We start from the raw sequence: 11,888 nt of genomic DNA, 5'->3' as shown, positions 1-11,888 counted from the left end.
ATTCAGGTTGAATTCACTTGAGAGACTATCGATTCTGGAGATTGGCGAGTCGAGATCGTCGCTCTCGCCTGGCTTGCTTACACCCCTCGATTGTTCCAAGAAAGACGCCAGACCTCCTGAGCAACATCCTGCCAAGGGAGGAGTACCTTGTCGCAATCAACGGTAGAAGTAGGACGGCAAGTACTGCTCAGCTTCTCACCGACCCGACGTTCCGACTTTTAGTGATCCGCTTTGTCGCAGAGAGGAGTATCAGTGAGTTGGATAGAGTTGCCAATCGAAATTGTAATTTTTTCGTCGAGTTCCCGAGTCTGCATTCATCATACGACGACTTCTCTTAAGTGGCATCGCCACTCATTTCGATGCCGGTCGAGTTTTCCCCACATCTTGAGAAAGTGATCTCGGAAGGGTGCGTCGACTGCTCGCAGCGAATTCAGACTGCCGACGCTTGTGTGAGGCGTGTGTTTCTTCGATTGAGCTATCGCGATCCATTTCCGGGATCTGCGTCCGGTCTGGCGGCGGAAAGACGGGACAGGATCATCTGTTCGATGCAATTCATCGACGTGATATTTCGGCAGCCGCGTCGTACTCTCCCGAATCACGGGAATGTCCGTTAGGCGAGAGGCATTGTCTAGTACCCGAGTCGGATTACGTCAGGACGCTGCAACGAACGTGATTCTGACGCTCGGAACTTCGAGAGAGGTTCACAGGTGATATTAGTGCCGTCTTCTCGCCGAGGTGCCCTCCGAGACCGACCAGAATACGGTTCGAGCCTAGAAGCCGGCAGCGCGCGAAAATTCGAACCGGTGCCGTGTGGCTCTGTGCGGCCGCCTACGTTCCAAGATTTAGCTTTGATGTAAACACAAGCATTTGTGACTCATGATTTTTCAAGTTTCCTGATTTTTTCGGAATATCTGTGAAGATCCGGTGGCCTGTGAACACCCAGGCTCCGCAGGCCTCTCAGGTAAACGATTTCTCGAGCAGTATTTTACCCGTGCAGAGCGAATTCCAGAAATGGGGACACTTGAAGCAACACTCCCCTTCTCCGTGAGAGCCACGATCAAGTGACAGCTTGAGTTCGCCGATTTTGCGGGCGACGATTCTCTGTTCTCCGACTGCCTCCCTCGACGGGATGATCATTCATGGAACCCTCGTGCTCATCGCCCTATCTCGAGTCGTCGGGTCGTACGTGGGTGCGAAAACCAATAAGGGGTGTCTCGAGTCGTACTGCAGGTCGCCGACAACGTTTGAAGGCTCTCATCGTTCTGAGACTTTCTCGGAGCTCGAGAGATATTCCAGGCCCCGGTTTATCTCGGTGGCACGGAATAGCTTCCGATCGAACTCCCGCTCGGAGGGCGTCTAATGAGCGCCATGCTAAAATGGCACATTTAGACAGTGCGATTCAGTAGCTCAGGAAGAGGGGCCCTGCTTTGATTAATCAAGCGGGATTCTAAAAGGCGATCATTGGTGTCGGCCGAGAACTAAATCTCGTCGAATCATCCTGGAGAACATCGTCATTGAATTGGGTGCACCATACAGGATAGACTGACCCAGCACTCGCTGTACGGGCTGCGGTGGCCGCTGCAGCGGCGGCGACCAACCGAGAAAATGATAACCCCTGCTGTCCGTTGCGTAGGCCTGTTTTCTGGTTGGTTCCTTCGCTGGTCAAGTGCGGGGACCGGAAAATAGCGAAGAGAAACGGAAGAGTTCAAAAAAAGTTCAGAGCTACGTCTTCGACTGATATTCAGATGGTCTTCCTGCCCGCATTTCTCCGATGGAAATGACTTCAGGTGTCCTTCTGTTACTCGTCCGAGTGAAAAACGTGTACGCAAGGCATTGTGACAGCTCTTTAAATGTCTGCCGCTGTCGTTGCCGCCCTGCGGAATGTTTTCCATCACAGATTCCTGCTCAGATTTAAGACGGGAGGGAGATACTGGCAGGGAAAAAGAAGAAAAACCAAAAGACGGTGACCACGGAGAGTCTCTGAAAGAATACAAGGTCTGAGATAAGATGTAGACTCTCTGAATCGTCACAAGCTCCATGTTCGATGTCCTCTTCTGTTTGGTTCTATCCGTGAATTCAGGGGTTGAACTCCGAGAAATGAGAAAACCGACAGAGAACGTCCGCAGTCGACTGATGATTGAATTTGGAAACGAGCAAAAGTGTATGGAAGCTTCCCGCGTAGCGAGAATGATCCGCTGACAGGCTCCTCTCGTCTTGGCTCCCTCATCGGCAGCGAATCCCATCGAATAGTTGGCGTCGTAGGCGACAGAGAAAAATCACGAGACGCCTCGCCGTCCGCGCCACCTCTCTTTGACGCAAGAGAGGCGTCTTCCGAACGTCAGAATAATCCGAAATCTATTGTTTTGGTCCGATGGCAAATCGGTGCATGGACGATTTTCTGGAAGAGCTATGAGCGAATTCGGGAGGCTTCTCGTTCCCCCGACACGAAAGAAGGTATCGACGTGAGAACGAATCCCTCGAGCTCGGTCGGAGATCCGCGTGGATGAGCTTCTCGATCTCGTCTGGGAGGGTTCGCGACAGATGGCAAAGGAGGGAATTCGTTCCGGAGCTCCATATCGCACTCCGATGGACTCATCAATCCTTCTCGATGTGTGAGCGACGCCTATCACGTCCCCATGCGAGAATCAACCGCTGAGGATGGGAATGGCATCCCGAGATATGATTCTCTTCGTGGAGAGATTCACCAGCAGTGATTCGCACCTTCGGAAACGGCATGTCATACTCGAACGATGCCGAGTTTCCCACGTAGACGTTGATCTTAATGGGATGACGTTCCTTCCGAGCTCACAATTGCCCACGCTCTCAGACACGAACTCACACGTATGTCGTAGACGACGTCGTCGTTTGTGAATGTTTAAATAGAACAGCTCCCATTGAGTAAATATTTGACTGCAATGGTTCTGCGGGCGAAAACCACAGCTAACCCTGACGTGAACTGTGTGCTCGACCGGCGGCCCTCCTCTTCTAGCTCTGCGAGCAAACTAATGGCGTGGGCTGCATTCTCCACCAACATTTGATATTTTTCCCGCAGCACTCCTGCAGAAGTTCCGCATTCGTAGTGGTCGTTCCAACGAAACGGCTATCTGATGCGGACAAATGCGGGAATCCGCGACTCATGCGGTCTCGGTACCTACAGCAGACCAGACGATTGTTTTTCATCATCGTCTGGGGTTGATCCGGATTCACGAGATCTCGAAAATTAATATAAATATCCGATATGAATAGCTGAATATGAATCAGGTGAAGAGCTGAAGACTAGAAACTCGAATTTATGTTGATGCCATAGGTAGGGGAAAAAGGCTGGAGCAGAGAGCTCCCCCAGGAGCACCCGGAGCGGAAGTGACGAATGGAAGCCTGGCTGCGCCATTTGGCCGTCTCACGTGCTGGTTCGAGAGCGCATCATTATTAGTTCCTTTTCGGGGTTACATGCCCACAAGGTGCCGCATGGAATGGAGCGCTGTCACCCACCGACGCCGACGCTGTTTCAATCACGGAATTCTCGAAACCTGGGAGAGGCTTCGCTGCTCCGGGGCAGCAGGGTCAGGGCCTCGAGCGTAAGCATCGAGCAGTTTCGAGTCACCTACTTTCGGTTGTAGACCGTCCGATCGATAATTTCCCCTGGAATTCAACCCCAGCGCTGGATGTGAAGGGGATCCCGGACGAATGTCCCTGCGACTCACTCCGCGATCTCCGCCCGATACTCTGCGCACCCAATCGGGCGTTGGACGCTCGTCGAGTCAGTCGTTCAGTCCTAGCCGCGAGGGACAGCCCAGGGAACGGGGCTGCAAGTGGTCAGGGTTCTGGGCAGGTCGTTGGATCGGCCGGACCGCGGCGGAAACTTTTTTATTACGACGGCAACGTTTTCCGTCGCCATCTCTAAGCACACGCTCATACTCGAACAACAAAAGTGTTTCATTAGTGAAGTCGTCGTCAAGCTTGTCGTGGTCGTTTCTGAGGAAATGGCTGCGAAAACTCTGCGGCTTGGAAACGGTTCGTCGGCACAGCCTCGATGACGACCCTAACGAAGCGGCAAAAATCAATTTAGGTCCGTTCAGCCTAAGCGGTCCGTCGTTCGTTCGGTCGCTCGGTCGTCGTGTGGCCGCTGGGTCACGTGAAACTCACTGTTGTCGATGGAATGGAAGTAGCGAGCGTTTTTGTTATGCCGTCTCGAATAGAACCGATATTCCCGTTCCTTTCGCCGTTTCTCTCGCGGAGATCCTTCGTCCCGGACTCTCCTGATAGCTGGAATCTTTCCTGCGAGCGTCCGGGCGGGGTCTCGACCTTGCCGGTCGAATTAGAGAGAGAGACTCGGCATTTTACACGCGAGAGCGGAAATTCCTCTGAACTATCGAAAAAGCACCGTCGTCGTTCGATTCGACGCGCGGACGCTCACATGATAGTACTTACGCACGGAACAGAGTCGGAACAGATAGGGAGTCCAAACCTGCGATCACGCTTCATTGGACGTTGTCACTCTCCAGCGGGAGAGCTCCTTTCCCATCTCCATGGAACGACCATGGGGACTGGACAGGACTATCGACTTCCTCCCGAACGGAAAGTTCAGGAGACTCCAGCCGCCGCCGCGTCTAATCCTCGATCTACTTCTTCTCCTGAGTGTCTCCCGAAGCTGATCTCTCACAATCGATAATAGCTGAAGCGATCTGCGGATCTGATCCTCGGCTATCCGGAAATGTTTTTTATTCGCTCATTGTTCCCGCTGCTTGTCCGTGTCTCTGCGACGAAACTTCAGCTGCTGCTGCCGTTACGCGCCATGGTGCTCGGCATGAGGCTATTTTCGAATGTTCCTCCGCAGGCCGCGGTCGCTCAGAGACGCCTCTCGAGAGCAGAACGGCAAATCTTCCCGAGCCACTTAGAAGGAGTGATGCCGTCCCGTCGTCGTCGGTCCGACCCGGGCCTGCCTGCCTTCGGGCTCGCTCGGTGGCTAGCTTGCTTGCTTGCACAGAAGCTCCCGCGCTGGCCCTAATGGCGGCTGCCGCTTATGGCCCAGCCCGACTTCGGCCCCGGCGGGTCTAGCGACATGCCGCAGCGGCATGCTTCGTTTCTCCGACCACGCGGTCAGACGGCTTCAATCGAAGATATCGTTGTCGTGGTCGACTTTGAGACAAGCAAGCCTGAGCAAAAAGAATGGTTCGGCAAACATTCGGTAAAATACGCGAGTGATTCAACTTCTGCTCCTACGAGAGAGGTCGCGGACCTTCTGTCCGCCAGCATCCGGATGAACGAGTGATATCCTGCGAGACCGAAGTTTCTTCAGCTGAGGAATTTCAGCCGACGGCGGAGAAGTGAACTCATCCCGAAAGCACCTAGTGCCCAACTTAGGATTGAGTTCAAACTATCCACGTCAAAACCCCGGATGCATCGAAAGTAGCCACATCGAGGTGGAGGGGATTACGTGCGGGGGAAGGGGAGGAATTTGGTCGGACACCAAAGCGTTCGGTGTCGTCAGGAGCGAGCGTAACCCGTACAGTGGTGGTGATGCGGTGCTGAGGAAGTCCACAGTTCGGTGCGCATTTCTCGTCGCCTCGAGGTAATCACGTTCATGCCAGGATCACGTTTTGGGTTCGAATTCGCAAGTTCAGAATTTCCCCGCCCAAGCGATGAGACCACCTTGGCCGAACGGAATATTCGACGTAACGTGGTCTCACTTCCCGGATCGAGCTTCTGCACGCGATTTCGATTGTTTCCGGCGTCCGCCATGGATTCTTCCGGAAGCTGACAGGTTGCAAGTAGCTTCGTATCCCTCGTTAGGCCCCGGATTTCTGGATCGTGCATTGGTAGATCAGACAGGTATCGGGACCTGGGGAATGAGCGTCTGACCGCGCTCAACGTCCCACCGGGCCAGTCGATCGCAGGTCGGGAATGGCGAGCGGCATTTTTTTCGGAAAACGAAGCGAGCCGAGGTGCGCTCAAACTTAATCTCTTATCTTTAATTACAGGAAGACGTTAAGGGAAAAGTCACTTCTACTTCTGCTGAATCGACGAGCACGGAATCTGTTTGAATTTTAGAAATGGCGCGAACAGAAGATGAATACGACTATCTTTTCAAAGGTGAGTGATTGACGATGATTTTCCCGCTGCTCCCGATTCTCGATGTTTTCCCGAGAGACCCCCATTCTCCCGGTCGCAGTCCCGACACGCGCAGAACTTCATTTCCCGAGCTCTCCGAGCTCTGGAGTATCGTTTGGTTTCTCACGGCGAAGTTCTCGACGTACTCTCATGACGATTGTTTCTGTTTCCAGTCGTTCTTATTGGCGATTCGGGCGTGGGCAAGAGTAACTTGCTATCGCGGTTTACTCGGAACGAGTTCAACCTGGAGTCGAAGTCGACCATCGGTGTTGAGTTTGCGACGCGTTCCATCCAGGTAGAAGGCAAAACTGTGAAAGCTCAAATTTGGGACACAGCTGGTCAGGAGCGATACCGTGCCATCACGTCGGCCTACTACAGGGGAGCCGTGGGCGCTCTTCTGGTTTATGATATCGCCAAGCACATCACCTATGAACACGTCGAACGGTGGCTGAAGGAACTCAGGGACCACGCCGACCATCACATTGTCATCATGCTTGTAGGCAACAAAAACGATCTTAGGCATCTCAGGTAAGCGAACCGGTCCGGAGCTCCGAGGACCACCTGGGTCGGAGGGCCGAGAATCGCCCGCTCCGGGAGAAGATTTCGACGGACTTTTTCCTTCCAGAGCGGTTCCTACCGACGAGGCCAAGGCGTTCGCCGAGAAGAACAACCTCAATTTCATCGAGACCTCAGCTTTGGACAGCACTAACGTGGAGTCGGCCTTCCAGCAAATTTTGACCGGTTAGTTATCGGATCCATGAGATTCTGATCCCCCGCGGAGAACCCCTCTCTTGCCTGGAGTCCTAGATCCGGGTGCTTCGGCTGCCGAGATATGCCGAGATCCTCGGTATCCCTGGTCAGGGAGGGAGCCGAGTGTGCAAGCTCTGTCTTCAGTCTTGAAAGGGGATTTCGTCCTTCTGCCGAGACAGAGAATATCAGTCTTAGGCCTCGCATAGTCCTTGAGGGAAGTCGTCTGCCACGCTATAATAGGTGACCAGGCGACCATTAGGGTGTCGATCGATGTTGAGTGACTTCGCTCTTAGAAATGAACGATATCAATCGAGATGTGAGACAACTTATCCGAAACGCGTCGGAGCTTCCTTGTCGAGCCAATCAACTTGATTCTGACAAAACTGAATTAGCTTGTTGATGTCTCGAGAGCAGCCCCGATCCCCGATGTCCTCATGCGGGTTCTGTTTTTTTTTCATTGATTTTGTTTCTCAAGTGAGCGAAGCACGGTCACCAATCCAGTTTTTTCTTCCCGTTTTCTTCCAGACATCTACCACATCGTATCACGCAAGCAGATGGCCAACGATGGCGATGCGGACATTGCTGCGCTCAAAAACGAAAACAAGATCACGATTCCTCCAAATGAGAGTCGCAAAGACCCGCCAGCATCGAAAAAGTGCTGCAACCAGTAATGAGTAACCTAGGTTACGATTCTATGAGGAGGTCTATCGCAAAAACAATGGAGCTACCATCATCATCTACAGCAACGCTCAGCGTGGCCGCGGCGGCAACAACTACAACCTGAAAGGAACACATGGGGAAAAAAGCCGGTGGTTGAAGCAAGAGCGTTGCGGATTTCGATGATCGGGAAGAGGAGACCTGGTTGAACAGGAAAGCAGACGGACGTGCCGAATGATATGAGCCGCTGCTGGAACTGACTTTGTAGTTGAGGCACTTTTTCATAAAAATACAAAAAGAGGAGAAAACAAAACGTATACGTGAGAGGAGACGACCGCTGCAGACAGCTTAAAGTCGTCCACAACATCACCAAAGGAAGTTCTCGGAGAGCCTTTGGACTCAGAGTCAACATCGAAACGACGAAAAAATTACGAAGAATTCAAAGCCGGTGGAGACGGTGACCGCCTCTGACCACCAAAACTTCTATCAATTGCGATTAGTCTGAACGGAGGAGAATTAGGGAACATGCCGGAGGAAACCAAGGAGATAATACTTAGAACCGAGATATTTTGTTAACAATAAAAACTACAGGCTGACGCATTTCTCAAAGTGTCTTCACCGCTCTGGTTCGTTTTAGGCTGAAGAAACCATCGTTCGGGTTTTTGGAAGAGGAAACCCCCCATTTATTGTTTCGGGGTGTCTCGAGGTACATTACCATTCTGTGACAACTCGAGCCCTATGCGGATCTGAGTCGGCGGGGGAGGTTCAATCTGTGGATCGAAACCCCCTTCGTGTGGTGTCCACGTCAATATTGAGTTTCTGACGAGAGCCTTGCTCAACCGCAGATATCTCGAGTCGAGCAGCCTACAACTCAAACGATGGTTTTTCTTCCCGGAAAGAGACTAAAAAGAAGAGACTATAAAAGCAAACATTATCAGCCACCGATTGTACTGACTGAGTATCGCTGGGAGGAGCTGTGGCGTACGGAGACGACGCTCCAACGCTCTTCCACGTCTGCTAGAAATCGGGTCTTGTTCCGGGCATGGAGGATCGTATGCGGCTGATGTCAGACGAAACCTATCGCTTATTAGCCTGTTGTAGCGAGGTCGGGGGAGTCTGTCGAGACTAGGTATCTGCGTTGCGCGTAAACCGGGACGTTCAGGGATGAGATACGCGAAGTCGCGAAATTTTGCGAAGGTCCTCGGAGGTTCTCGAACCGTTCCGGATAGACAAGGGACACGAGTATGAAATATGACAATGATAACATACCTGCTCTGAGAAGTCGATCCGGAACGAGGAGGAACTTTCAGAGCTTGGGCGGCCCACGATGGGCCAAACGAACCCGACTTCACTGTCACATCGTGCATGATCTGTGGGACATTCGAAGTGGCAGCATCGGGCATGTCGACTGAGAAATTATCCAAATGAAGAAGATACGCGACAGCAGAAGAGATTTCCGGAGCGGGAAGGAATTCTTGGCGCGCGACGCAATAAACAAGTTTCAAAGAAACTTCGTCTCAGCTCGATTAGCGGATAACTCGATCAGCTCTGGATCATTGTCCCAATGCTGGTTTTCATGACAGAAAGACTGACGGACAAGTTATCGGAGATCCTTGGAATGGAGTATCGGATTCGCATTGAAAGCCGAGTGTCCGCCCGAATCCGGGTGTCTCATCCTCCACACGGAGCCCATCGCGAGCCTTGCTCTCGCTAGCGCTGCGAGACGTCGAAGCAGCGATTCGGTCCCGCGCCCATGATTCCCTTGTTTACCACGAGAGCATGCTTTTTGTCTTTGAGGCTGTCCCGACCCGAGCCGACCTGATGAATGAGTGAGAAAGACGTTGAGCACCAAATGCTGATTTCCTTGAAGATCTTGCTCTTCCCGTGTGTCGAGCAGCGTTGAAGCCATAATTTTATGCAGAGCAGTGGCTGACGATGCACTAGGATGTACTACAATCTTTTCTTTCCCAGAAGGAGACAATAAAGAGGTCCTCAAACGTTCATATACTCCATTGTCTTTTACGTAGACGAGTCTGAAGCGATATGGTTCTCTCGAAGGATTGACATCCCTTCGTGGTTGTGGTGGGGACGACCTCGATAACTTGCGCCGAATTCGACGCGAACTTGTGAGACGAGGTCGACCTGGAAGCTCTGAGTCTGGACGCCCCCGTGGACATCCAGGGAACGAATGAGCCGCAGGATGCGAGCGATGTCTCGTGCTCATCGATGTCGCCACTGATTAGTCAAGCAATTTATCGATCCCTGACCATCGTGTCAATGTCGCGGACACAGCTGTGGTTCAGCTAACGGTATTAGATTGTTCGTGTTGGATAGGGCGAACACCAAGGCATCTAAACGGGAAGGCGGTCGGCTCGGCGAGTTACGAGCGGCTCGAACCACGCATTTCTCCCAGCTTTCGGAGCTCAGAATCCTGGATCCTGTTCCAAGTGTCGGCATGAGGCATGATCTTCCCTGCGTCGGCACTCGGACGAGCGGGCCACATCGTTCTCCGAACATACAGTCAATCACACTGGAGATCATTCCGATGTGGAGAGCAACTAGGTAGTTCGACTGGCCGAAATTTTAAATTCTTGCGAGCTATACGACTCAAACAGCCGCGCCCGAGCTCAAATAGCCGGACGGCTTGATGCTCTTCGCGACTCAACTGTATACTGTAGAGTCTACAGTGTAGACCAATGCGAATTATTCGGGCGAGGGCAAGATCGTCGGGCTCGTGCACATTCGGATGAGAGTACCAGCGCACAAACAGCTGGACAAGTCAGCTGATTGGGACAAAGCCGTTTCGACGGATCGATTCTCTTGCTTCTAGTCCCTCGAGGAAGTCCCCAAGAACCTAATCTGTGGATACATTCATTGGGAAACATTTACGAAAAATCGTGATCGTAATTCGATGAATGAAAGTATTCGCCGGATGAAACGGATTGTCTGACCCATTATCCATCAGAGAGGACACGAGAGGCTGCGCCAGATTCGGTGAGTTTCGTGGGCTCCGGCTCAGGTCGGATCGCACGGTGAAGTCTTGAAGTCTAGTGGATATTCGGAAATCCAGAGACTCTTCCGGGCATCTTCGCCCATCCCGCCCTCCCGATCGGGGCTAGATGGCTCCGCTGAGGCGCATGACCTCTGAATATTGCATGTGAGAGCAATTCCGGTTTTACGTCTCGGGAGGCTTTCCGTAGAATATCCTTAACGATGACGTTGCGGAAAGGGAGTTCTGTCAGAGCAAAACTCCCGGTACGTCGGGCGTGCATCGCACGTGACGAGACCGCCAGAGCCTGTTTACCATAGCTTTGTGGGACTGATAAGCAATGTTTCCAGGCACACGCGAGCAAAAATCTGATGTCCTAGGCCTAAAGTTCTCCGAAACAACTCAACGGGGTTTTTCGGTATCCTAAAACTCTCTATAGGCGACGGTTAATTATTCGCCCCACTACGAAACAACGTCGTCAGCGAGATCACAATAGTGATCGGTGTTATCCCCATCGACGATAAGCGAAACAAATCATCGGAAGTTACGACGCGACGTACGCGAACGAGCTCTCCGAACTCGTTTGACGGTAGAGCGGTGCGAGTCCGCGTTGACAGGGTGATAGTGATACACGGAAGCGCGTATACGCAGAAGGGACTCACATAAAAAGAGGCTCCGATCACGAGCAGTTATATTCGGCTCGGATTCAGACGGAATTTCCAGGGGAGAAATTAACCTACCGTGTAAATCCTCGCCGATGGAGAGGAGAGCGTGGAGGGAGATGGAAATTTATTCTACTTATCCTCGAGCGGGGAAATTCTTAAGCGTTGAATGGGCTCCGTTTGGGTTGGTCTCTCGACGGAACAGTGATGATGGCGTCAGCGGCGGCGGTGGCGACGACGACGACGACCGGATGAAAGAGACCCATCCGTCTTTCGAGACGCAGACTCCGCACACCTTCTTTTATGATGGGGACTCTTGGTGAGATCTCTGAAAAGTTCCCTCTCGCGACCAACCCATATACATCTAATTTATGCACATTGTAGAGGTGTGGAGCGGTGCGCCTGTCGGTCTCTTCAAGTGCGGAGCTGAAATCCGACTTCGAAATCGTCGTCGTCTTATTAAACGTCTCGGGGATCCTCCGCTGACATCGACGTTTTTCGAAGGCAGACACCTATCGTATATTCTCGGGGAACCCGGAGAGAGGAAACCTTAATCTGAAAAGGGCTGAAGCCGTTTTTCATTTCAGTTCTTCCCGAAAGCGTCTGCGCTCAAGTTCCCGAAGTGTCACCTGCTGTCCGGGGAGAACTGAGAGGGCTGAGGTGAGGGGGAGTCGGGATCGAGGGGAACTCGTCTCGATATTTCCGCATCGATTTTTGTGCCT

The 11,888-nt window shown here is 52.3% G+C and overlaps 1 protein-coding gene across 1 annotated transcript; it reads left to right on the top strand.

Annotated features, from left to right (window-relative positions):
* Positions 1-678: 678 nt before the first annotated feature.
* LOC100900274 (RAS oncogene family member Rab11) lies at positions 679-8,124 on the top strand. The gene is made up of 5 exons (XM_003745250.2): positions 679-961; positions 5,979-6,090; positions 6,282-6,636; positions 6,734-6,849; positions 7,384-8,124. Exons 2-5 carry the CDS (start codon positions 6,051-6,053, stop codon positions 7,527-7,529), a joined length of 657 nt encoding a protein of 218 aa, XP_003745298.1. The 5' UTR covers positions 679-961; positions 5,979-6,050; the 3' UTR covers positions 7,530-8,124.
* The last annotated feature ends 3,764 nt before the right edge of the window (positions 8,125-11,888 follow it).

Source organism: Galendromus occidentalis, unplaced genomic scaffold (genome assembly GCF_000255335.2).
Source record: "Galendromus occidentalis unplaced genomic scaffold, Mocc_1.1 scf7180000077480, whole genome shotgun sequence".
Taxonomy (NCBI): Eukaryota; Metazoa; Arthropoda; class Arachnida; order Mesostigmata; family Phytoseiidae; genus Galendromus; species Galendromus occidentalis.
Note: the sequence above shows the minus strand (reverse complement) of the source record. Positions and strands in the feature narration are given on the sequence as shown.

Bases quoted from the DNA above. Each gene is read 5' to 3' on its own strand.
- LOC100900274 (XM_003745250.2), top strand. From the start codon at position 6,051: ATGGCGCGAACAGAAGATGAATACGACTATCTTTTCAAAG. The intron at 6,637-6,733 runs GTAAGCGAACCG...TTTTCCTTCCAG, and splicing joins AACGATCTTAGGCATCTCAG to AGCGGTTCCTACCGACGAGG. The intron at 6,850-7,383 runs GTTAGTTATCGG...GTTTTCTTCCAG, and splicing joins CTTCCAGCAAATTTTGACCG to ACATCTACCACATCGTATCA.